The sequence below is a fragment of the Pan troglodytes genome, chromosome 6 (assembly GCF_028858775.2).
Source record: "Pan troglodytes isolate AG18354 chromosome 6, NHGRI_mPanTro3-v2.0_pri, whole genome shotgun sequence".
Taxonomy (NCBI): domain Eukaryota; kingdom Metazoa; phylum Chordata; class Mammalia; order Primates; family Hominidae; genus Pan; species Pan troglodytes.
Window position 1 is genome coordinate 44,657,926 of NC_072404.2, and position 26,246 is coordinate 44,684,171.

The 26,246-nt window shown below is 40.0% G+C and overlaps 1 protein-coding gene across 3 annotated transcripts in view; it reads right to left on the reverse strand.

Annotated features, from left to right (window-relative positions):
* Positions 1–26,246, reverse strand: part of VPS41 (VPS41 subunit of HOPS complex) — a 181,663-nt gene that overhangs the window by 149,469 nt on the left and 5,948 nt on the right. For 2 of the 3 annotated variants that reach the window (XM_519057.8, XM_063815336.1), the window contains one exon: positions 21,048–21,086. The exons of the other annotated variant lie outside the window; for it this stretch is intronic. In XM_519057.8, coding sequence (XP_519057.3) covers positions 21,048–21,086 — 39 coding nt within the window. The remainder of the gene's footprint in view (positions 1–21,047; positions 21,087–26,246) is intronic. 3 annotated transcript variants of the gene reach the window in all.

Here is a 26,246-nt window from a genome sequence, read left to right on the forward strand (position 1 = left end):
CCTTGGTGATCACAAGATCCTCAGAAGCAGAGTTTATGCCTTTTCATTGTTCTGAACGTCACCTAACAGAACTGTGGGTACCTAATAAAGACCAGTGAAAACAAACGTATGTAGTAACAGCAGACCAGGTTTGGTAAGCAGCTTTTCTAAGACATTCTCATTTAGATTTCCACACAGGAAAATCCAAATCATAGAATATTAACCAAAGGAACCTCAGAGATCATCTAAACTATGTGTTACTTCGCAGACACAGAGAAGGAGGGGTAAAAGGGGGAGCAGGGAGGTAGAGGCACCAAACAGAAGGAAAGGGCTGGCAATTTTGAAATACTGTAAACTAGAATTATAGATAAATTTATAGAAGTGGAACTATATCATCTTCTAGCAGTAGAAGCAAATAGAGGTCCTGCAAACTCAGTTGTCAGAAAAACTTACATTTATTTCTAATAAATCTATGTTGTTATACGAAAAAGGAAAATGCTGAAGCTCTTCAAATTATTTTGTTTGAGAGGAGATTAAATGCCTCTCGAGCATTTCCAATTGCACATTCCATAAGCCAAGTGCAAAGAAGCAACTTGCTAACCACCCCCACCAAAGCCTCTACCAGTTTCTCAATAATTTCCAAGAAAAATTAGATAAAGATAAAAACTCACTATAGCAGTAAGCATTAAAATGATTACCAAAATCAAGGAGAAACTGACACATTTGTTGAATCTAAATTCCTGACATATTCTGATTTGTTTCAAGAAACATAACCCACCTGAACAAAAGGTATTCAGATGATTTCTAGCTCTCCCACCAACCCTCTGTGCCCAAGACTGGGGCTGAGCTTGCCCCAGCCTCACAGAGCCAACCCCTGCCCTACCCCTTAGCTACTCTTTTCCAGAAGGAGAACTATGCTTGCAGCCTCTGCCCACTGTATCTCCAATCCTCACACATTTTAGCCCTGACCACCATCTTTCTACATCTTTCTTCCACAGGCTGAGACTCTAAACCTCTATCACCTGGGCAGTGCCCTCCATGGTCTGGGAGTCCAGCCTTAAGCAGTGCAGGACCAAAGGACCTCTAATAGCAGGAAGGTGGGCACTGCAGGGACCAGAGAAAACTAACAAAAGTAAAGCTAAAATGAATTAATAAACCAGAAAAAAAAATAGTAAGTCCAAGCATTAATACCTTTTACAGACAAATTGAATATGAGACACACAAAAAAACAGTGAGAAAATAAAAGCCATTAAAGTACTATCTATCTCATGCAGAAAGGTACATGGCTCAGGCTGTTTTAGTGGCAAGTTCTATTAAAAACCTTCAAAGAATGGAAAATTCCCAACTTATTTAAGCTGCCCCATAAGAGGCAAATATAAAAACTTCCAAATTCATTTTGATAACCACGATATCAAAACTCCCAAACAGTACACCAAAAACAACAAAAAATATACATAAAATTCTGTCATCTCATGTAGAAATTTAAATGTAGAAAGTCTAAATATCATAAATCAAACCCAGCATATATTAAGAAAAAACATGTAAGATCAAATATTGCAAAAACACAAAGACTGAGTATTAGGAAATCTGACGTCATTTGATAAGTCAGAGGAAAAAGAAAATGCAGGGCCATCTTGACAGACACTGCAGACAGCATTTATAAAGTTCAACACTTGTTTCTGATCTTAAAAAAGCTTTCAGTAAATAAAAAGGTTTCTTTACCGAAGAGCTAAGAATGAAGAGCCACGAATGACCATTTGAAATCAGAAGTCAACATGATATGGAGCAATGAAATAAGAGAAACATTCCCATCATCAGCAGGAAACAACACACAGGTGCCAACAATCACTTCTGCTTTTTTCAAAACCAACTTAGAAGTTTTAGCCAAGGCAAAAGACAAGAAAATGGAAAACGTAATAAATTGATCCTAGTTGGTATGGTCTTATTTGAAGACAGTATGACTAGAAAGAACAAAACATGGCTTCTGCCAAGACAGAGAGCTGACCTGTGCTGCTGGCCTTCTACCCCCAACTCAGCCCTGAAGACATGCTAAAAATGAGAGGAAAGAGGGATTCCAGAAATTAACATGCCCAAGTAAGAAACTATGGAGGCACTGAAACGACCCACAGTGGGGAGCCAGGGGCAACAGTAAGGATGACGGTCAAGGAAAGCTGGTAGATCCAGCGTTGACCTCTCCCCCGGGTGCCTCGTTTTGCTTCCCCATTCACTACAGAAATGGGCAGCAACAGCCCAGCCTCACAGGGGTGAGGACTGGCCGGCTGCATTCACTCCTCCATTTTCTCCCTTCCTCCTAACAAGTAGAGATGCTTGTTAGGGGCTGCTTCCTCTGTGGATTAACTCAAAGTGCACTTCATGAAGGCTCAGAAGAGTCACCTCACAAATTCCCACACTGAATCGTATTTTTGGAGGAAGTATTCAAATAACAGGAAAAAAAAAATCCAGAAGCTGCTGTAAGACAGTGGTCCCCAACCTTTTTGGCACCAGGGACTGGTTTTGTGGAAGACAATTTTTCCACCAGGGTGAGGGTGGTGGTGATGGTCTCGGTTTGGGGATGAAATTGTTCCACCTCAGATCATCAGGCATTAGATCCTCATAAGGAGTGCAACCTAGATCCTTCGCATGCACAGATCACAGTAGGGTTCATGCTTGTATGAGAATCTAATGCTGTGGCTGATCTAACAGGAGGTGGACCGCAGGCGGTAATGCTCACTCCCCCACTGCGCACACGGACCGGTGGGTTGGAGACCCCTGCTGAAATAGGTATGAGATGTAAGGACAATCAAGTATCTTAATAAAGGTCACTAATGTCATTTCTTTAAAAAAAAAAAAAAAAGAAAGAAAGAAAATTATCCAAAATCCTACTGAAATTCACAATCAAGAGCCAGTCACAAAACAAACTAAAATTTTTCTTTTGCCATTTCTACCATATGCAGCGCGTATACACTGTACTAGTTACTTAAAACCTTGGTTACCTTGCCTTTTGTGAAAAGGAAATGATAACCTGCACCTCAGAGGATTTTTGTAAGAATTAAATGCAATAAATGTACGTAAAGCACAAAGCTTAGTATCTGGTAATACCCAGTGAATGTCAAATACTAAAAATACAGCCATGATGTGTATTACAACCCCAACTTCACACTGCAGAACTCATGGCCTCCCTTCTAAGTTACTTCCTATCACATGACCAGACCATAAAACCAAATAGTAACACTTCTTATCTAATTACCTCATTGTTTTAAGCTATTAAAAGATGCAGATACATTACTTTTTATTTTACCACATCATTTAAAAAAATTTTTTTTCACACACATTTAAGTGTGAATCTTGTTATTAGGAATGTAAAAGGAAATGCTACCCTCTCCTATTTTAGCCAAGAACCTCTCCTGGATGCCTGTAAAGACTAAAAGTAGCCCATGACAGCCCAAATCCCTCACAACTGCCCAATCACTGGTGATGGAAATGATGACAACAGACTAAACCCTTAAGCTCTCTCAGAGGTTTCCCCACTCCCATCCCTCCCTGATGCGATTCTGAGAGACGTATTTAATCTACTCAGGTCTTTGGGGAAAACAGTCATATTCTAAAGTAAAGAACTGTGATGACATGGATGCCTGTGAATCTCTGTATTTAAAAACGGCTGCACTGAAACTGCAATAGCTCATGGATGAAAGAAACCTTTGTGCTATTTAGATTTGTTATAGCATTTCTTGAGCCTGCAGAGACAGGAATGCCTTAAAGCCTTGACAGCATAGAATCAGGCCCTAATTGTCAAGTGAAATGATCGTTTAAACACACTCTTGAACAATCATCAGAAAAGACACATTTTTATAAATACAGCTCCCCACAGTATTAGCAGTTTTGTCACAATCATTTTCTGTATGTTTTCCTTGCTGGATGTATTTGACTTCCAAAACTCTGAAATGCAGCCTAATGAAAAGTGTTAAGGAGACAAGGTCATTCAATCAAATTATTTACTGTATTAGTTTCCTATAACTGCTGTAAAAAAAATGTGACAAACTTAGTAGTGTGAAGCAACACAAATTTGTTGTCGTACAGTGCTGTAGATTAGAAGTCCGACACAGATCTCACTGGGCTAAAATCAGGGTGTCAGTAGTGCTGCCCTCCCCTGGAAGCTGGGGGGAGAATCCCTTTCCTCTCCTTTTCCAGCTTCTGAAAGCGCCGGCATTCCTTGGCTGTGGGCCCTTCTTCCCTCTTCAAAGCTAGCAAAGGCAGGTTGAATTGTTCCCACATCACAGCCTTTTCTCCTGCCTCCCTCTTCCATTTACAAAGACCCTTAGGATTATACTGGCCCTGTCCAGATAATCTCACTCTCCTACTGTCAGCTGATTAGCAACCTTAATTTTCCCTTGCTGTGTAACATGACATATTCACAGGTTCCAGGGATTAGGATGTAGACATCTTTGGGGAACCATTATTCTGCCTGCTACAGAGAATAATATAAGGATCAGAGAGGATAAAAATGATGGTGAGCAAAAGAGTTGGAAGCTCTGAGCCGAACTCAAAGCTAAATAAAAAAACTTCTCATTTGTTTGCTCCTAAATTAAATATTGATCCCTGTGAGGACACGGCATGGGATAAAACAATTCTCCGGTTGAGTCAGGAGGCGAGGAGTGGTCCTTGTTTCTGTTTGACAAAGGCCTCCTCAAAGCCCTAGTTTCACCATTTCCAAAATGAGGACACAACACCAGCTTGACATAATTGTTGAGACGATTAATAAAATCAATTCATTCATTCACTGACGAGCAGCTCTACTAGATACTGGGGCCAGGGTGCCTATCCTCACGAAAGTGCCTTGCATACATATGGACAAAAAATAATAAAATAGCAGCAGCAGCATGCTTTCTGAATACCTTTTAATGCCAGGCAAGGTGCCAAACACACATTATCTTCTTTAACAGTCACTCAACAAAAGTGTCCCATACAAGCATTCTAGATTGCACCATTTTGTAATACACAGTACAAGAATTTCTCAGGGCATCTCAAAGATATTTTGCCAACTCAATCTCTCCTGAGCTCCTTCCAGTCAAGCCCCACCACCACAAGTCACCACAAGTCACCACAAGTGCTCTTAGAATCACCGGTGGCCTCACTTTTGCAGATCCAAGAGTGAATCCCTAGACCTCATCTCATTCCTCCTCTCAGCAGCATTTGACACAATGATGGTGTCCTTCATCCAGAGATGGGATCCTCCCTTGGTTTCTGGGGCACCACTCTCTCCTGGTTCTTTTCCTACCTCACTGGTTACCCTTTCTCTGTTTCCTTTGCTGATTTCCCTTCATCTACCAGATCTCTAAAATGTGGTAGCACCCCTCAGGGTCCAGGAATCAGGCCTCTTTATCTGTCCTCATGCCCTAAATGATCTCATCCAGTTTCATGGTTTTGAACACCATCTAAATGCTGAGTCACAAATTCTTACCTCCAGTCCAGACTTGAACTACTCTTCTTCAGGTCTACTAGACAATTCCACTTGGATGTCTAATTGACATCTCCAACTTAAAATATGCAAAGTAGAACTTCCAACCTACCCACCACCACTATTTTCACCCTGAGCACCAAAACTAACTCTAGCCAGAGTCCTCCCCTACCTTAGTTACAGCAACCCCATCATTCCAGTTGCTCATCCTTGACTGTTCCCTTTCACTTACATGCCCACATTTTAGTCAGGAAATCTGTTGGCTATACTTTAAAAAACAAAAAGCAACTACAGCCTTCATCGCCTCTAGCCCAGAGTTTTAACAAAGCCTCCCCACTGGTCTCCCCTATTCCTACTTATCCTCCTTAGACATTTTTTAAAACAGCATCCAGAGTGATTCTACTAAAACAAAGACTCTCCAATGCTTTCCAGCTTACAGTAAAAAATAAAGACAAGGGCCAGGCACAGTGGCTCATGCCTATAATCCCAGCACTTTGGGAGGCCGAGGCAGATGGATTACTTGAGGTCAGGAGTTTGAGACCAGCCTGGCCAACATGGTGAAACTCCATCTCTACTAAAAATACAAACATTAGCTGGGCATGGTGGCATGCACCTGTACTCCTAGCTATTCGAGAGGCTGAGGCAGGAGAATCACTTGAACCCGGGAGGCGGAGGTTGCAGTGAGCCGAGATCGGCCGCTGCGCTCCAGCCTGGGTGACAGAGTGAGACTCCTCAAAAACAAACAAAAAACAAAAAATAAAACAACAAAGACAAGAAATTGACCTGTAGGGTCAACATTCTTAGCTGCCCATTACTTCTTGGACACCATTTCCCACCACTCTGCTCCAGCCACACTCACATCCTAGAAGACATCCAGCATGACCCTACCTCTGGGCACAGTGTTTGCTCTTCCTTTTACCTATGAGACTTTTTCCTCAAATATTTACTCAAATGTCACCTGAACAGACAGGCCTTCCCTAACCACCCAGGATAAAACAGCAACTCCTCAGACCACTCCATAGTCCCCTTAACTAGTGTTATTTCACTTGGTTTATTATATATTTAAGTTTTTTTGTTTACTGTCTCCCTCATGAAATACTTGTGTATCCTAGCATCTAGGATATAAAAGTCATCAATAAATATTTTTTGAATGAATAAAATGATCAACCAGTCAATCTTGGACTGCCTAAAATAATTTTTCTTCTAGGTAGTGAAATTATAAATTCTGCTCAAATATATATCATACCAGGGGAGTTGTTTTCATCTCTTCAATCTCTAAGAAAGGGGCGTAATAGAGATTCAAAAATCTTGCCCCCAGAAAGTTTCTACTAAGTTTCCAAACATATAATTTTTATAATATATGCTTCAAAGGGAATGTTTATCCATGCCTGAATGATGCAATAATCAGCAGAACCTGTTAATATTAATAGCTCATTAAATGAAAGAGCAAGTTTGTAAGCCAAGTGCTATGTGGAAGCTATGTGGACACTATAACCCTATGCTCCATTTTTCTCAGCAATCAATCTCATAACAGGGCACATTACCATTTTTGTTATTAGTTGCCATAAATATGTTTATTAAAATTAATACATGTAAAGAATCAATTTAATTTTCAATAAATGATTCATAATGTTCTACCCACCAAGTGAGATAAATAAATGACTTTTGTGTGATGCATTTCCTGATTTAAAAAGCTATCTCCTGATTTCTCACAATGACTGGTTTTTATTTTAACAAAACTGAAAAAGAACTCTCTTTGTGGCTGATGCACCTAGAAATTGCATTTCATTTTAAAATTAATTTCTCATTCAACTAAATAGCATACAGGTTTATTTTAAATAATTTCAAGTATTTGTCAGTCCACTTGGTTTTATTAAAATTTACACATCTAACATATTTAAGAACTCCTAACTGGTATTTGGAAGAACTAAACCAGAACTAAATGCACATCTGTTTAGGAGGCATGCTTATTTAATAATGGTAACAAAAATTGTAAAGACAGAGGTAACACAATTTTTTTTTATTTGCTTTTTTTGTAGAGAGGAAGGATCACTATGTTACCCAGGCTGGTCTTGAACTCGTGACCTCAAGCAATCCTCCCACCTCGGCTTCCCAATGTGCTGTGATTACAAGTGTGAGCCACTGCGCCTGGCCTACACCAATTAACTGTTCTGTAACTACCTGCCTTGGCCTGGGCTCTGAGTAATACAATGCGCACACAGTCTTTGCTTCAACGGAACAAACTATAGGCAGAATAAGCCTAGTTCAGCTATTTAGTTGCGTTCACAAATCAAAGGTCTCTGGAACCCTCATCTGGTACAAAGCAGACCTCAAAACACTTCACTTGCTATTTGGTGCTCTTCTCTTTCCTTAACACTCCTCTTTAGCCTGTTTTTTCCCTTCTTATTATTCTCTCTGCTGTTCAACTGTAATCTTGAAATGTTAGGCTAATAATTTGATGCTTATATTGCAAAGTTCTTTGTACTATCCTCTAAACTCTTCTGAGAAAGGTGGGATATACTTCTAAATATATAATACACCAAGAACCTATTCAGAGCGCAGGATTTTATTTTTTATTTATTTATTTTTTTGAGACGGAGTCTCACTCTGTCACCCAGGCTGGAGTGCAGTGGCACAATCTCGGCTCACGGCAGCCTCCACCTCCCAGGTTCAGGCAATTCCCCTGCCTCAGCCTCCCAAGTAGCTGGAATTACAGGCACATGCCACTATGCCCGGCTAATTTTTTGTATTTTTAGTAGAGACGGGGTTTCACCGTATTAGCCAGGACCGTCTCGATCTCCCCACCTCATAATCCACTGAGATGCAGGATTTTTTTTTAAAAATACTTATCTCCATGAAGCAGAGCTGCTTTAGTCTCCAGTTCTATCACCAATGTATTCCATAGCACATTGTTTATGTTCCATAAATAGAAAAAACCCTACAGAAAATGATCACATTTCTGTATTATTAATCGCTTAATTTCCTCTTCCTGCACTACTAATTCTACTCAGAAATAAATGTTGTGTTAAGATACTACAATTTTGGAACTGTTTGTTACTTCAGCATAACCAGCCTCTCCCACCAAATATACTACCTGATAGGACTGTGGTCCATATTAAATGAGATAATCCACATAAAGGACTCAGCATAACATGAGGCATATAGGAAATATTGAAGCAATTGATTCTTCATGATTTAAATATTGTCTTGCATTAAAATGTTTATCGTGAGATGAATCCAGTGTTGGAAATATCAAAGTAGCCATTAGAAAAATGTTTCAACAAGTAACTATAAATTCTCTTGAAGCAAGTGAAACAATAGGACATCTCAGAAAATAAACAGAATTTTTTTAAAAAAAGGAAAATTTTAGAACTAGAAAATACAATAACCAAAAGACATAACTCACTGGATGGGCTCAATAACAGTGTGGAGATGACACAAGACAGAACCACTGAATCTGAGGATAGATCAAGAGAATGTATACCCTCTGAATGAGAGAGAGAAAACCAGCTTTTTAAAATGAAGAGTCGTCACTTCCAAGATGGCCAAACAGGAATAGCTCCGGTCTACAGCTCCCAGAGAGATTGATGCAGAAGATGGGTGATTTCTGCATTTCCAACTGAGGTACCTGGTTCATCTCATTGGGACTGGTTGGACAGTGGGTGTAGCCCAAGGAGGGCAAGCAGAAGCAGGGCAGAGCATCACCTCACCCTCACAAAAGGGGTTGGGGGATTTCCCTTTCCTAGTCAATGGAAGCCATAAGTGACTGTACCTGGAGGAACGGTATACTCCTGCCCAAATACTGTGCTTTTCCCACGGTCTTTGCAACCAGCAGACCAGGAGATCCTCTCCCGTGCCTGGCTCGGCAGGTACCATGCCCATGGAGCCTTACTCGCTGCTAACGCAGCAGTCTAAGATTGACCTGGGATGCCGGAGCTTGGCGGGGGGGGGGAGGTGTCTGCCGTTACTGAGGCTTGAGTAGGCGGTTCAATGCTCACAGTGTAAACAAAGTGGCAGGGAAGCTCAAACTGGGCAGAGCCCACCACAGTTCAGCAAGGCCTACTGCCTTTCTAGGTTCCACCTCTGGGGGCAAGGTATATCTGAACAAAAGGCAGCAGACAGCTTCTCCAGACTTAAATGTCCCTGCCTCACAGCTCTGAAGGGAGCAGTGGTTCTCCCAGCATGGCATTCGAGCTCCAATAACGGACAGACTGCCTCCTCAAGTGGGTCACTGACCCCTGGGTAGCCTGACTGGGAGACACCTTCCAGTAGGGGCCAACAGACACCTCATACGGGCAGGTGCCCCTCTGGGACGAAGCTTCCAGAGGAAGGATCAGGCAGCAATATTTGCTGTTCTGCAGCCTCCGCTGGTGACACCTAGGCAAACAGCATCTGGAATGGACCTCTAGCAAACTGCAACAGACCTGCAGCTGAGGGGCCTGTCTGTTAGAAGGAAAACTAACAAACAGAAAAGAATAGCATCAACATAAACAAAAAGGACATCAACACCAAAATCCCATACATAGGTCACCAACATCAAAGACCAAAGGTGGATAAAACCACAAAGATGGGGAGAAACCAGAGCAGAAAGGCAGAAAATTCTAAAAACCAAAACACCTCTTCTCCTCCAAAGGAACACAACTCCTCGCCAGCAAGGGAACAAAACTGGATGGATAACGAGTTTGACAAGTTGACCGAAGTAGGCTTCAAAGGCCGGTAATAACAAACTTCTCCAAACTAAAGCAGCACGTTCTAACCCACCACGAGGAAGCTAAAAACCTTGAAAAAAGGTTAGACGAATGGCTAACTAGAATAAACAGTGTAGAGAAGAGCTTAAATGACCTAATGGAGCTGAAAACCACAATACAAGAACTTCATAAAGCATACACAAGCTTCAATAGCCAATTCGATCAGCTGGAAGAAAGGATATCAGTGATTGAAGATCGAATTAGTGAAACAAAGCAAGAAGACAAGATTAGAGAAAAAAGAGTGAAAAGAAACAAACAACACCTCCAAGAAATATGGGACTATGTGAAAAGACCAAATCTACGTCTGATTGGTGTACCTGAAAGTGGCGGGGATAATGGAACCAAGTTGGAAAACACTCTTCAGGGTATTATCCAGGAGAACTTCCCCAACCTAGCAAGACAGGCCAACATTCACATTCAGGAAATACAGAGAACACCACAAAGATACTCCTTGAGAAGAGCAACCCCAAGACACATAATTGTCAGATTCACCAAGGTTGAAATGAAGGAAAAAATGTTAAGGGCAGCCAGAGGGAAAGGTCAGGTCACCCACAAAGGGAGGCCCATCAGACTGACAGCAGGTCTCTCTGCAGAAACCCTACAAGCCAGAAGAGAGTGGGGGCCAATATTCAACATTCTTAAAGAAAAGAATTTTCAACCCAGAATTTCATATCCAGTCAAACTAAGCTTCATAAGTAAAGGAGAAATAAAATTCTTTACAGACAAGAAAATGCTGAGAGATTTCGTCACCATCAGGCCTGCGTTACAAGAGCTCCTGAAGGAAGCACTAGACGTGGATAGGAACAACTGGTACCAGCCACTGCAAAAACATGCCAAATTGTAAAGACCATCGATGCTATGAAAAAACTGTATCAATTAACGGGGGAAATAACCAGCTAGCATCATCATGACAGGATCAAATTCACACATAACAATATTAACCTTAAATGTAAATGGGCTAAATGCCCCAATTAAAAGACACAGACGCAAACTGGATAGAGTCAAGACCCATTGGTGTGCAGTATTCAGGAGACCTATCTCATGTGCAAAGACACACATAGGCTCAAAATAAAGGGATGGTGGAAGATGTAGAAAGCAAATGAAAAGTGAAAAAAAAGCAGGGGTTGCAATCCTGGACTCTGATAAAACAGACTTTAAACCAACAAAGATCAAAAGAGACAAAGCAGGGTATTACATAATGGTAAAGGTATCAATTCAACAAGAAGAGCTAACTATCCTAAATATACATGTACCCAATACAGGAGCACCCAGATTCATAAAGCAAGTTCTTAGAGACCTACAAAGAGACTTAGACTCCCACACAGTAATAATGGGAGACTTTAACACCCCACTGTTAATATCAGACACATCAACAAGACAGAAAATTAACAAGGATATCCAGGACTTGAACTCAGCTCTGGAGCAAGCAGACCTAATAGACATCTACAGAACTCCCCACCCCAAATCAACAGAATATACATTCTTCTCAGCACCACATTGCACTTATTCTAAAATTGACCACATAAGTGGAAATAAAACACTCCTCAGCAAATGTAAAAGAACAGAAATCACAACAAACTCTCTCAGACCACAAAGCAATCAAATTAGAACTCAGGATTAAGAACCTCACTCAAAACCACACAACTACATGGAAACTGAACAACCTGTTCCTGAATGACTACTGGGGAACATCACACACTGGGGCCTGTGGGGGGTGGGGGGCTAGGGGAGGGAAATCATTAGGAGAAATACCTAATGTAGGTGACAGGTTGATGGGTGCAGAAAACCACCATGGCACTTGTATACCTATGTAACAAAATTGCATGTTCTGCACATGTAACCCAGAACTTAAAGTATAATTTAAAAAAAAAAAATGAAGAGTCTCAGGGACCTGTGAAAAAAATAATAAAAGGGCCAACATTCATGTTATTACAGTTCCACAGGGAAAGAGAGTGGGATTGAAAAAGTATTTGGAGAAAAAATGGTTGAAAACTTTCACAATTTGGTGAAAGGCATAAACCTACAGATCCCAGAAGCTGAGCAAACCCCAAATAAGATAAATAAAAGAAATTCATGCCCAAAGACCTTATAATTAAACTTGTAAACACTAAAGTTAAAAAAAAAAAATCTTGAAAACAGCTAGGGAAACAGCACATTTCTTACCGGAAGCACCAATTCAAATGAAAATGGGTTTCTCATATGAAATGATAGAAGCCAGAGGGAAGTGACACAATATATCTTATGTCCTCAAAGAAAAGAATTGCCAACCACAAATGCTGTATCTGGTTAAAAAAACAAAACAAAACAAAACAAAAAACACCTTAAAACTGAAGGGAAGATAAAGATACTCTCATATTAAAAAATTTTTAAATGTAAAATAACTAAGAATTTGTCACTTGCAAGCCTATCCTTAAAGAGTGGCTAATAGGAGTTCTCCATACAGAAAGGAACAGTAGAAGATAGAAGATAACAGAAAAAAAGGCTTAGAACTTCAAAAAGGAGAAGAGAACACAGAGATGAGTGAAAACAGGGGTAAATATAATAGATTATTCTTATCATGAGTTTCTTAAATGACATTTGATAGTTGAAGCCAAAAAATACAATACCAACTGATGTGGTGCTCAAAGTACATAAAGTAAATATTTAAACAATTGCACTTAAAAAGCAAGATATTTAAACAATTGCACTTAAAAAGCAAGGAGGGTAAAGGAACTAAATGGAAGTAAGGTTTCTACACTTCACTAGAAGTGGCAAACTGTTGTGGACACCAGTAAACTGTGATAAGTTATGTATATATATTTCAATACCTAGAGCAACCACTAGGAAATTATACAAAGGAACTAAAAAATATTATAAATTAAGATGGAATCCTAAAACATGTTCAAGTAACGCACAGGAAAGAAAGGAAAGAGAAACAAGAGAAATGAAAAACAGAGGACACAAACAGAAAACCAAAAAATGGCAGACTTAAGCCTTAACATATCATTACTTTAAATGTGAGTGGTCTACCTACAACTAGTTAAAAGACTGGCAGAGCACCAAAAAAAGCCCATTTCCAAATGTTACGCTCTATATGGTTCTATGCATATAGTATGTATAAAATGACAAAATTATACAGATGGAGAACAGATTAGTAGTTGCCAGGAGTTGGATGTGCGGCAAGGAGTGGCTGTGACCAAAAAAAGATAGCACAGGGAACCTTGTGATGAAACTGTCCTGTATTTTCACTGCAGTGGAGTGGTGGTTACATGAATCTTCACATGATAAAACTGCACAGAACTAAGTACACACAAACTCATGCACACACAGAAATGAATGCATGTAATATGGGTGAAATCCAAATAAGGTCTGTGCCTTGTATCAATATCAATTTCCTGGCGTGATATTGTACTAGAGTTACGTAAGATGTTACCCTTTGGAAAGCGGGTGAAGGATATTCAGAATATCTTTGCGTTTTTCCTCTTTTTTTTTCTTTTAGAGATAGGGTCTTGCTCTGCTGTCCAGTCTGGAGTGCAGTGGCATAATCATGGCTCAATGCAGCCTCAACCTCCTGGGCTGAAGTGATCCTCCCACCTCAGCCTCCCAAGTAACCATGTCTACAGGCAAGCTCCATCATGCCTAGTCAATTTTTAAATTTTTTGTAGAGACGGGGTCTCACTGTGTTGCCCCAGCTGGTCTCAAACTCCTGGCCTCAAGTGATCCTCCCGCCTTGACCTCCCACCTCTGTGTTATTTCTTAACTACATGTGAATATACGGTTATTTCAAAATGACCTTTTTTAAAATTTAATATCTCAAGGAAAAAAAGTGTAGTAGAATAAAAAACAATTTTGGCTTTATATTAACAGAAAATCTTGAATACAATAAAATTGGCTAAGAAATAAACCAAATCTTTCCCCTAACTCCCTTGTTAGAGAGTTTGAGATGGGGAAGGAAAGACATACCATTTCATTCTGGGTTCCATAGCTCTGCAACCCAAACATCAATACAGAAGACACCTATAATATGTATAAAGATGAATATGTTTTGCTAAAAAAAAGTTATTTTGCTAAGTATATAAGTTATGCATATTATAGAAAATTTAGAAAATGAAGGCAGATAATGATAGTAAATAAAATTAAAAAGCACATGTCCCAGTGATAATATGGCCTTGTATGCTTTTCCTTTGTTTATATATGGATTTTGTGGGGTAGAGAGAAACCAGTATATATCCTAAATCGGGAATCAGCAAACTACAACCTGCAGACCAAATCCAGCCAGGCATCTGTTTTTGTACAGCCCATAAACTAAGCATGATGTTTACACTTTTACACAGTTACATACATGGCAGATACACACATAATATCTGCCATATTGCCTCTGTCTGCAAAGCTTTTAAATATTTACTACCTAGAACTTTACAGAAAACGCCTGTCGACTCCTCTTAATGGCATTTTTATAAAAAGCTTTTTAAATATAAAGATAACATGAAAAAGGACATATGAATATTTTCTTTACTTAAAAATTAATGCCATTAATCAAGTTAGTGGCAGAATAACAATCCATTATATGGGTTATATGACTAAACCTTTATTAATCAATTCATTTCTGGATATTTAGCCTGTTTCCAAATTTTTGTATTATACAAAGCAAATGAATGCTCTCATAGCTAAATTTCTAAATATAGAAATGAGTATTTTTAAGGAGGTCTCATAGCTAACATTATTTCATAAATATTTTTATAATTGTTTTGTAAATAAACAGCATTATATATTTTGAGGTATAACAGGAACTTTATTAAACAATTAATATTATATATAAATTAACTATTCTCTATTCTCTAGAATAGAAAGCAATTCTGAAATTGGTATATTTTCCTACAAGTTGAACAAATCGAAATCTGTAATATTACCCAAAAATCTCATTATTATACATAGAGAAAATTCCAAAGATTTTTTTTTTTAATCCTGTCAAATTCTATAAAGGTACATAGAGGAAGAGTTTGGCCTAAAATCAGAGAGTCACAAGGAAGTTAAAGGCAGTATAACTAGAGGTTGGAGCCTCGGAGTCAAACTACGGGATCCAAATGCATTTACCAACTGGGTAGCCTTGCAAAGTTACCGAAAACTTGAAGTCTGTGTTTTTATCTGTAAACCGGAAGTGATCATCATGGCCAAGTCACAGGGCAGATTAAGATACCTAAAGAGCATACCAAAGTGCCCAGCACTGTTTTCTATACTAAATAACTGTTCATTTTTGTAATGATCATCATTATCAGGGTAGACTTCTCACACGATACTTGTTCCATTACATCTTTGCTCCAAAGGGGGCTCAGACCTGCCTCTAACAAGCAGTAACTTGTAGGACTTAAAAAATAAAATTCCAGAAATTAATTTGATTATTTGCTTTTGTTTGAAAATATATTTAATACGGAAGCATATTATTTGTTTCAGCTTGAACAAGGCCATATAAAAGAGGTCACCAATGGATTACAAAGTACCACTTTAAAGAAAAGAATAATCTAAACATAAAAAATCAATCTTTAGGTTCAGAATTCAGGATTAGAACATCTTTTTCCTCTCACTGTTTATACTGGACTCATTTTACTGTAACAAAGTTGAACTAGACACTGGAATCTTCCTGACTCCCCATCTGGCTCGTCTCTTCCACACTATCCTATATTTCCTATTGACTGGACTCAAGAAGCATTTCCTTGGAGTCAGTTCCTCTTTGTCTTCCGCTACTGCCTTGCCCAGGCCTCTACACTCCTCCTATCTCTTATGGGGACTTCCATGAGAACCACGCAAATGGTCTTCCTGCTATCCTCTCTCCTTCCAGTTCATCTGTCACCAACCCCTTCCCTACTCTCAACAATCAAACTTTTGGGTGGCTCCCCGATGGCCGCAGAATCAAGTCCACACTTCCTGGTTTAATACATTAGGAGCTTCACAACCGCACCAATTTCCTTCACCAGCCTCACTGCCCCACCCTTCTACACTACAGCCACATTGAGTGCCTCATGGGTGGCTAAACACACATACATACTCTTGCATGACTCAGTCTCTGCACATACATTCCCTCCTTCCCAAAGACTCCCAGCTTCGCTGCCCAGACTCACCTCCCAAGATTCTAGGCAGACTCACTCTTGAAGACTCCAACTGAAGCCATTCCTGACCATTCATCCACTCCTCTGTGCTCCCACCTCACTCTGCTACCATTTACACAAGAGCAATCATCCCTAAGTATTGAAAAGATCTTAGTGCTTCAAAATACGAGTGAAATCCTTTTGAAGATAATGTACTTCTTTGTTATGCTCTTCAAAAATAAAACACCATCTAAGAAGTAGTCTGGCTCATAATATCAAGATGAAATAAACAGTACACTGCATATTTTTCAAAACATCCAAGCTGGAAGGACCAGTTTAGTTAGTCTCAAAATTTTGCCACAACCAATTATTACTGTAAATGCAGGACCCTTAACTATGTAGCCTATTAAATGACATACTTAACTATCTTGGTTGTAACATGATTTTGCATTTCTACTTTAACTGCAAAATATATTAAAATTCTTAAAGTTTTAAATATTGACATGTACACCACTTTCCTTTACATTAATAATACTAACTGAACAATTTCATTTCATTTGGTTGTAGTTTTCAAGAGTAATGAAAAACATATGGCCAGTTTTTGGTAGACAATATTCTTTTCCCAAACATATATTAAAATAAGACCTTCAGATAAATTTAAAAGTCTTACTGATATAATATAAAAGCACAGTTTACATGAAATGCAACATTTCATAAAATGATATATAAATTGTTATATGGTTGAAAACACTACACATTATTCTTTATGGAAATGGAAATTATCCTAGCACTTGAATAAGGAAAAGGTAGAAATATATAAGGAAAATGCCTGTCCTTCAAAAAAAGTTTAACAGTTACAAAACACGAGAAGAGATGATAGAGAACAAAGAGAAATGGATGAAGGAGGAATCTCTGGCGGACTGAGTGGTGTCTCAAAATATCGCTCCTGGAACTGGAAAGTGATTCAAACTGAGTAAAAAAACTCCAAAGTCTTCAAAGGCTCAACTGCAAATAGGCTTACTATACTTACAAGGCCTAAACCTGGTCTATCAACATCCTGACTACTTTGCTGGTCCATAAACTCAGTAGAATCAGTAATATCTAGCAGAGTAACTGTTTTCATAGAGCTAGAGGCGGTGGGGGGCACGGAGGCCAGGGTTGGGGGGAAGTGGGGGAGGAATCTCTCTAAGCCCTCAGGTTGAAGCACCAAGCTGGCAAATGAGCCACCATGACAATATCTAAAATATAAACTGAAGGTCATTAATATTTAGCAAGTGCTTCCCATGTGCTAGGCTCTATACAAGATGCTTTATGAACATTAATCGTATCTAATCTTCACAGCAACCATACAAGGCAAGCAACAAGACCCATTTTTCACAAAAGGAAACTGAAGAATACAGGAGGTAAGTGCTATGCCCAGGTCATACAAAAAGCACAAGGTATGGCCATGATACAAATGAGGGTCCACCTCCAGTTCTTTAGCACTATCCCAAGCAGTAGGCACTGGAGGCTAGACAGCAAGAAAATGGAAAGAGCCCAGAGTTGGAACCCCTTTCTCCTACTCATCAGCTGTAGGACATTAGACAATCAAGCCACATTTGGGTCTCACTTTCCTCAATCTTAAAATAACTACCTTTTCCTTCCATTTCTCTCCTCAGTTTGGCCAAGTCTCATTCCCTAACTTCCTAGTTTCTTTGTCCATTTCTAATATAGTTTTTAAATATCTGATTTAAGGTACTTTACTGTGGCCAGGCACGGTGGCTCACGCCTATAATCCCAACACTTTGGGAGGCTGAGGCAGGCAGATCACTTGAGGCCAGGAGTTTGACACCTGCTTGGCCAACATGGCAAAACCCCGTCTCTACTAAAAATACAAAAGTGAACTGGGCGTGTTGGTGCACACCTGTAAGCACAGCTACTCAGGAGCCTGAAGCATGAGAATCGCTTGAACCTGGGAGGTGGAGGTTGCAGTGAGCCGAGATCGTGCCACTGCACTCCAGCCTGGGTGACAAAGCAAGACTTTGTCTAAAAAAAAATAAAAATAAAAAAATAAAAAAAAACAAACCACGTTAAGGTAGTTTATTGTATCTGCAAATGCTTGTTTATAGACATTCAACTCATGATGGAGTGTTATGTTATTGTTTTCTGCTACTGAAACCTCTGATTCTGACTTTCTATTTTCTTCCTATAGTAGCTTTTTATGGATGTTACTTGTCATTTCAATTCATTTTTAAATGTCTTGGATTTTCCTGGATAGCAGTAATAGATGCTACTAGGGAAGAAGGGGTGAAGCATCTGTGTGGTTTACCAGGTTTCTGCATTTTCTTTTCTAGGAGGCATCTTTTTTTGGTGAGTAGGTAAGTCTCCTGATCTGATGATGTTCTTTGTTTCTGGGCACCCTTAATTTCCTCTGCTTTGTCCTTTTCTTTCACTGCCAAGCCGCTAAGGACGCCTCCCCCATCTCTGCCAAAAGCAGCACCATCCAACTCTTGTCACCTAAAGCCCTACATACTTTCAAGCTCCTTTCTTTAAATTCTCGAAATCCACCAAGTCTCACATCTGTTCTCAGATTTCCCCACTAAGAATGGGGCCCCCTTCTCACTAAGATGATTTTTATGTGCATTCTGCCTCGGCTGGGTCTCAGCTGTACTCTCTTTATTTCTACCCAGTCTCCATCTGATGACTGTCAGCTCCAGCGTCAACTCCAGAGCCGACTCTGCTGGCTTTGGATGTTTATTTTCCCACTTGCACTGAAGTTTGTATTACTCCCCATTTGCTAATTATACTAGAGGCCTAGATTGTGTGTGCTTTTATTTACTCTTTGTTGAGCTGTTTAGTATTTGGAGCATGTGTGGAAAGATTTAGATTTAGGTGGCTGCCAACACCCTCCTCACCTGTAAAATGAAATTCCTGAACAGAGTTCCAGCACTGTCTGATTCTGTACCAATGATTCTAAGAACACTGGAATCTTAGTTAACTAGAGATTTCCAAAATAAGGTAACCTAAAATGCTTTTCAATACTGTATGAGAAATTAACAAATATACCCTATCTATAAGCAAACTCAGAAATGCCTTACCAGAAGCCCCACAGTAATGGAAATCCTTATTAATGAAAATGTTAGAAACCATGACTACACAATGACATAATACATAACAAGCTTGTCCAACCCATGGCCCGCAGGCCACATATGGCCTAGGATGGCTTTGAATGCAGCCCAACACAAATTCATAAACTTTCTTAAAACACTGTTTGATTTTCTGCTGCAATTTTTTTTAGCTCATCAGCTATTGTTAGTGTATTTTATGTGTGGCCCAAGACAATTCTTCTTCCAATGTGACCCGGGGAGCCAAAAGATTGGACATCCCTGATATATAAGCTGTTCTCTAGAGAAATATGCATAAGTCCAACTTTTCCCTGGAAAAGCAACAAAATTCACATAAGCTTATGCAGTATCAACCCAAATGTAATAGATTATCATGGCTAGAGTCATATCAGTGTGTATTTCCAGCAGGTTATCACAGATACATTTTCATTCCTCTGAGCGAAATGAAATATTAAAAGGAAAAATGTACTTCTTATGAGTCCATCTATAAAACTGATAAGCCAATTACATTATGCTTAGGCCGGGTGCAGTGACTCATGCCTATAATCCCAGCACTTTGGGAGGCCAAGGCAGGCGGATCACCTGAGGTCAAGAGTTTGAGAGCAGCCTGGCCAACATGGTGAAACCCTGTCTCTACTAAAAGTACAAAAATTATCTGGGCGTGGTGGTGGGTGCCTGTAATCCCAGCTACTCGGGAGGCTGAGGCTGGAGAATCACTTGAACCCAGGAGATAGAGGTTATAGTGAGCCCAGATTGCACCATTGCACTCTAGCCTAGGTGACAAGAGTGAAACTCTGTCTCAAAAAAAAAAAAAATTTATATTATGCTTAAACATTTCTTATGCAGACTTGAAAATAAATTTTTTAAAAACTCCTTCCTTATATATTATTCTCCTTAAGAAACTATCTTTATCACAATACCCTAACAACTTTTAAGGTAGCTCCCTTTTTAAGAAGAAAACTCCAGGCCAGGCGCAGTGGCTCACGCCTGTAATCCCAGCACTTTGGGAGGCAGAGGCGGGTGGATCACAAGGTCAGGAGATCAAGACCATCCTGGCTAACACGGTGAAACCCTGCCTCTACTAAAAATACAAAAAATTAGCCGGGCGTGGTGGCGGGCGCCTGCAGTCCCAGCTACTCAGGAGGCTGAGGCAGGAGAATGGTGTGAACCTGGGAGGCGGAGCCTGCAGTGAGCCGAGATGGAGCTACTACACTCCAGCCTGGGCAACAGAGCGAGACTCTGTCTCAAAAAAAAAAAAAAAAAAGCAGCAGCAAACTCCAATTTCAATGATTCAAAAATTATACCAATAAACATGTCACATTCATTAAAAGAACAAATAAAGAATAAACATCATAAAACCTACAGTGGCTATTTTTAAAAAGCAGGTGAGGGGGATGTTAAAGTGTTGAGATAAATTTCTAAAACTTTGTATCAATTTTCCAACTGCCAACATGTTTCAAGTTAAAATATTGTTTCAGATGAAAACTTTTTGTTCCTTTTCTTGTTTATTTTTTAAGCTAATCCATTTAATCTTTTTTAAGATATCTGGCATATTAAAAGCTCTTCCCCAAGGCCTAGTTACCTATCGCCCTGCTTTACACCCTCAGCCCCTGGGAATGTTGCATTTAGCAAAGAAGCGCAACTCAAGAGAACAACGTGGTGAGCTACAAATCCGAGGGCTCCTGAGTCACCACCTTACCTCAGACTCATCTGTAGATTCTTCAAGGGACCCAGTTTCCTATAAAGCATACAAAAAGAAAATGGTCAGAAGAGATGATAAAAGAATAATCATTTGCAAGGGGAAAGAGTCCTCATGTTCCTACCACCACACATCTGCCCTTTTTGGAAGAGAATCTACAACTATACTTTAGAGGACCACATGCTCTGACTTTCACATGTCTCCTGCAACTTCTCCACACCCTGGCAGGCAGATCCTGCTGCTCTCCCTCAAAGAGTTAACAGGTAAACAAATTACCCCAGGAACTTGTCATCTGAGGGCCTGGAAGACTCTCTCCCTTGTTAATAATGGAAACCCATCTGGCAAAGCAGCCCACTAATCTCGGAAGGGAAGAGGAAACTGCCATCTCATGTTATCTACAAGCCAATTTTTATACTGAAAAGTTCTTGTGCTATTAATTATCATGCTATTAATCTGGTTGAGTTAAAATGACTGTCTTGCTAAAATAGCTTTTTAAAAGAATCTCCTACAGTGGTACCTATCAGACCCTGTGTAAACAAGCTGTATAATTTACATGCACTCTTTAAACCATTACCACTAAGACAAATTCTGCCATTTAACACAGTTTCCCTCTCGCTAGACAATGAATCTTGCTGCTCTGAAGGAAACAAAGCAAAAAGGGAAAAATTGACTTGATCCTGCTAATCTCTCACCTGTCCAGTGAAAGAGAGAATCTGCTGATGCCATGCATCCTCAAAGAGGTCAGCAAAATGAAGATTTACTTAACGTACTTATAGATATCAATAGCAATAAAAGGTTACAACTAATATGCTGACACTGAATGTAAGCACTTTACAACAATCCATGAGATAAACAAAGAACAAGAAAAAATGGGGCAAGGACATTTTAGATATAACTAATATATTTTCAAGAAAAAAATGAACATTTTAAGGAAGATCAATGCATATATTACTCAATACAAGTTGGACAGCAGGATAAATGTAAATCTAGTGTTTAAAATCATTTTAATTTCATTCATCAAAAATTAGCAAGAGCCTGACAGGTGGCAGGCACCTTCCAAAGTACAGCCTGGAGGACAACACAGTCCTTGCCTTCAAAGGCCATGGGTAAAATGGGGATATGTTCCTTGTAATTAAGAATTTTATTATACTTGTATCATTAACCACAATGAATATTAGAATCTCCTCTGTAACTCAATGCAGCCTGTTTAGCTTAATGTCAATCCAAGTCTCATAAAGTTCTTATTCATTTGAAGCTACAATAATCCACAGTAACATTTTTGTTCTTAGCACTACATAAAAAAACCAATTATTCCACTACATGATAGCTGTCCAGAGAGTTAATGACATGTATCATGTTCCATCTTCTAAAATGTTTCTCCTCTGTACTCACCATCACAGTTCCTGGTTTTAGTCCTCTTACTGTACTGATCCTTCTCTTGTGGACATAGTCCACTTTAACATTAACAATCACTATTCTGACTTCTTTACTGAACATCTATTATAAACTGCTCATTATGTTCCATTCACCACCCACAACATTATAAACTTTCCTAACACCACTGGGGTTGGAAGAGTGAGGCTTGGAGGTTGAGTTTAATGACTTCTAACATCCTTTCCATCTCTGTGAGTCGCTGAATATTATGTTATTAGCATCAGCAATACAAGGCTTTGGTAACTATGCCAATAAACCACACTTAAGATTCCTATTTCCTGTAGGTACAATTCTAAAAAGACACTTGAGTACTCTCTCAGGAAAATCACATTAAACCTAAGGAAATTTTTTTTCCTCATATAGAATCCACTCAAGTATGCACATGAGGTAAATGGGTGAATACCCCATTTATGTTCTTCATTAAAACAAAAACATTTGGGCTGGGCACAGTGGCTCACGCCCGTAATCCCAGCATTTTGGGAGGCCGAGGCAGGTGGATCACCTGAGGTAAGGAGTTCAAGACCAGACTGGCCAACATGGTGAAACCTCATCTCTAGAAAAAATGAAAAGAAAATTAGCTAGGTGTGGTGGCATGACCTGTAGTCCCAGCTACTTGGGAGGACCACTTGAACCGGGAAGAATCACTTGAGCCCAGCAGGTCAAGGCTGCAGTGAGCTGTGATCGCGTCACTGCGTTCCAGCCGGAGGAACAGAGTAAGACACTGTCTCGATTAAAACAAAACAAAACAAAACAAAACAAAACAAAATTATCTTAAGTGAAACAACTCAGAAACAGTCAAATATGCATGTTCTTACTTATAAGTAGAAGCTAAATAATGTGTACACGTGGACAAAGAGTAGAGAATGGCAGACCACGGAGACTGGGAAGGGTAGATGATGAGAAAATTATTTAATGGATACAATATATATTATTCAGGTCATAGTGACACTAAAATCCCAGAGTTCACCACTATGCAATATATGTAACAAAATTGCACCTGTACCCCTTAAATGTATGTAAATTAAAAAAGAAAAAACAGAAGTCTCCAACCAGCAATTTCAATCCAAAAACTCAAAATCAAATTACACTCTTTCTCCACACCAGAAAGCATGCAGTGCCAGAATTTGACACCGTGAGGCAGGAAGATCTGAGACCTGAATCTTCAGGGAAAACTGGGCTCTGAGAGTAGCTTCTTTGGCTATGGAATTGATGGAGAACATTTACTCTAGGAAACTCTGAGACTTGCCTTCAGCACCACTACGAACATCTCACACAGACAGATCTCAAAAAAAACTTGTTTCCACAATCCTACCAAAGCAATGCATAAGTGATGTCAAGACTTAGGCTGGTCTGTTATTTCTTAGCTTCATTCATTCATCAAGCCCTCTAATTAATATGCTAGAGAGAGAAAGGCAAAGAAGACATAAAGTAAATGTCCTCATTAAGAAATCCAAGAAGGCTGAACTTTGAGAAAGGTAACAATTTGAGAATGAGTCAGTGGTTTTCAAACTTTTTTTTAGCTTCACACTCTCATTTAAAGAATCTAACTTCAAATCCTGAAATGTAAGTTATAAATTATGCTGTTTTCAAAGTGAAATAAGCAAGACACAAAAGGACAAATATTGCACGATTCCACTTATATAACACAGAAGTAAAACAGAGGTTACCAAAGGCAGAGGGAGGATGTAGTGGCGAGTTACTGTTAAATGGGTACAGAGTTTCAGTTTGTGATGATTAAAAGTTCTAGAGAGGCACAGTGGTTGTCTTAGTACATTTGTGTTGCTCTAAAGGAATACCTAACTAAGGCTGGTTAATTTATAAAGAAAAGAGCGTTATTTGGCTCACGGTTCTGCAGTCTGTACCAGAAGCACGGCACCAGCATCTGCTTCTGATGAGGGCCTCAGGCTGCTTCTACTCATGGCAGTAGGTTGAAGGGTAGCTGGCATATGCAGAGATCACATGGCAAGACAGGAAGCAAAAGAGGGCAATGGGGAGGTGCCAGGCTCTTTTTAACAACCAGCTCTCGTGGGAACTAATAGAAAGAGAACTCACTATTTCAAGGATGGGACCAAGCCATCGTGAGAAATCTGCCCCCATGACCCAAACACCTCCCACCTCTAATACTGGGGGACATGAGATTTTAGGTGGACAAACATCACAACTACAGCAGTGGTGATGGTTGCACAACAATGTGAGTGTATTTAATGCCACTGAATCATACACTTAAAAATGGTTAAGGTGGGGGTGGCTCACACCTGTAATCCCAGCACTTTGGGAGGCTAAGGCAAGAGGATTGCTTAAGGCCAGGGAATTTGAGACCAGTGTGGGCAACACAGAAAGATCCTGTCTCTACAAAAAAAAATGTTTTCAACTTTTTTAATGGTTAAAATTGTAATTTTATGCTATGTGTATTTTACTATAATAAAGTGCTGTTGATCAAAGCAAAAGTGATAGGCTGGAAGATACCCAGTGACACAAATGTCTATCTGAGCCAATTCTGGGTAACGGATTGACAGCTAAACTCAGAAACATTTCATTTTACCTTTCTTTTGCAAACCAATCCCTTAAGCCCAATCACCTACCCAAACAGCTTTACTGTGTGATTTCTGTGCCTTGACATGTGGCCTCTCTAATATACTCATCACCTGCCATCAGGATTATCTTCCCAAAGCACAGACCAGACGGCCACTGCCCTCCTCAAACAACTCTCAGTAGTGCCCCAGCCTGAAGAATAGCTTTCAGATTCCCCAGCAAAGTAGTCAAAGTCCTTCCCAGTCTGGCCCCCAACAGACCTTTAGCCTCACTCCCCACTCTCTCCACAAACCTGTGACCCTCCAGCCACACTGGAGGACCCCTCGCCGAGATATTGCTTCTATCTCTGTGCCACAAGTGGCAAATCAGTGGCCTGGGGTCTGGATATGGCCTGCAGGTGTTTTGTTTGGCCTAGGTGGTGTTTTTAAAAAAGCTTCCATATAAAAACCTGTACTCCTGACTGTATGTCTACATAAGATCCACACTTCCACATACCATCAGTTGCAGCTGAGCGGTTACACCCAGGACAGAATGTACTCCACCACCCCTACCACTCCCAATTTCTGACACCAAGGCACGCCTGCTCATGTGCACCACCCCCTGCCTGCCTGAGTTCGTGCTGCCTGCTCTGCACTTTCCTCATGTCACTCCCTCCATTTAGAAGGCCCCTGGCCCCATCCTGCACTCATCCTGATGGAATGCTCTACAGGCTCAGTGGGTCTCTCAGGGATACCCCAGGGAGAGGTTGCCAGGCACTCAGCCTGAGGACTTTCACTCTCTCTTCAATATCAGAGCTTGGTTTTTACGTTTCTTCCCATACCCCTCAGCTAGCACCTAATATTAACTGCCTTGTCCTACAAGTTCTCATTTTAAATATGCTGTGGATAAACCCAAAGGCTTTGCCTTCTTTGTCTCCCAGTATCCTACTGGAAAAACATGTTGCTGGTGATGATGATGAGACAAGCTGCCAATCTAAAACAAGATTCTTCCTCCTCCATATGTTGCCTTTCCCTTATGAGCAATACCAAGCATATTTTCTCCAGACTCATGTCTGAATTATTAGCTTATGAACTGTAGGACAGTTACAGAAAGGGAACTGCAGGAAGGTAGCACCTTCCAACAAATGCAGCAATTCCAACAATTCCCTGGGCTCCTAGAAGACTTCTCTCATACAGGCTTTCAACCAGCCCCCATCCCTAATCCTCCCATCAGCACAGAACCCTATGACAATGG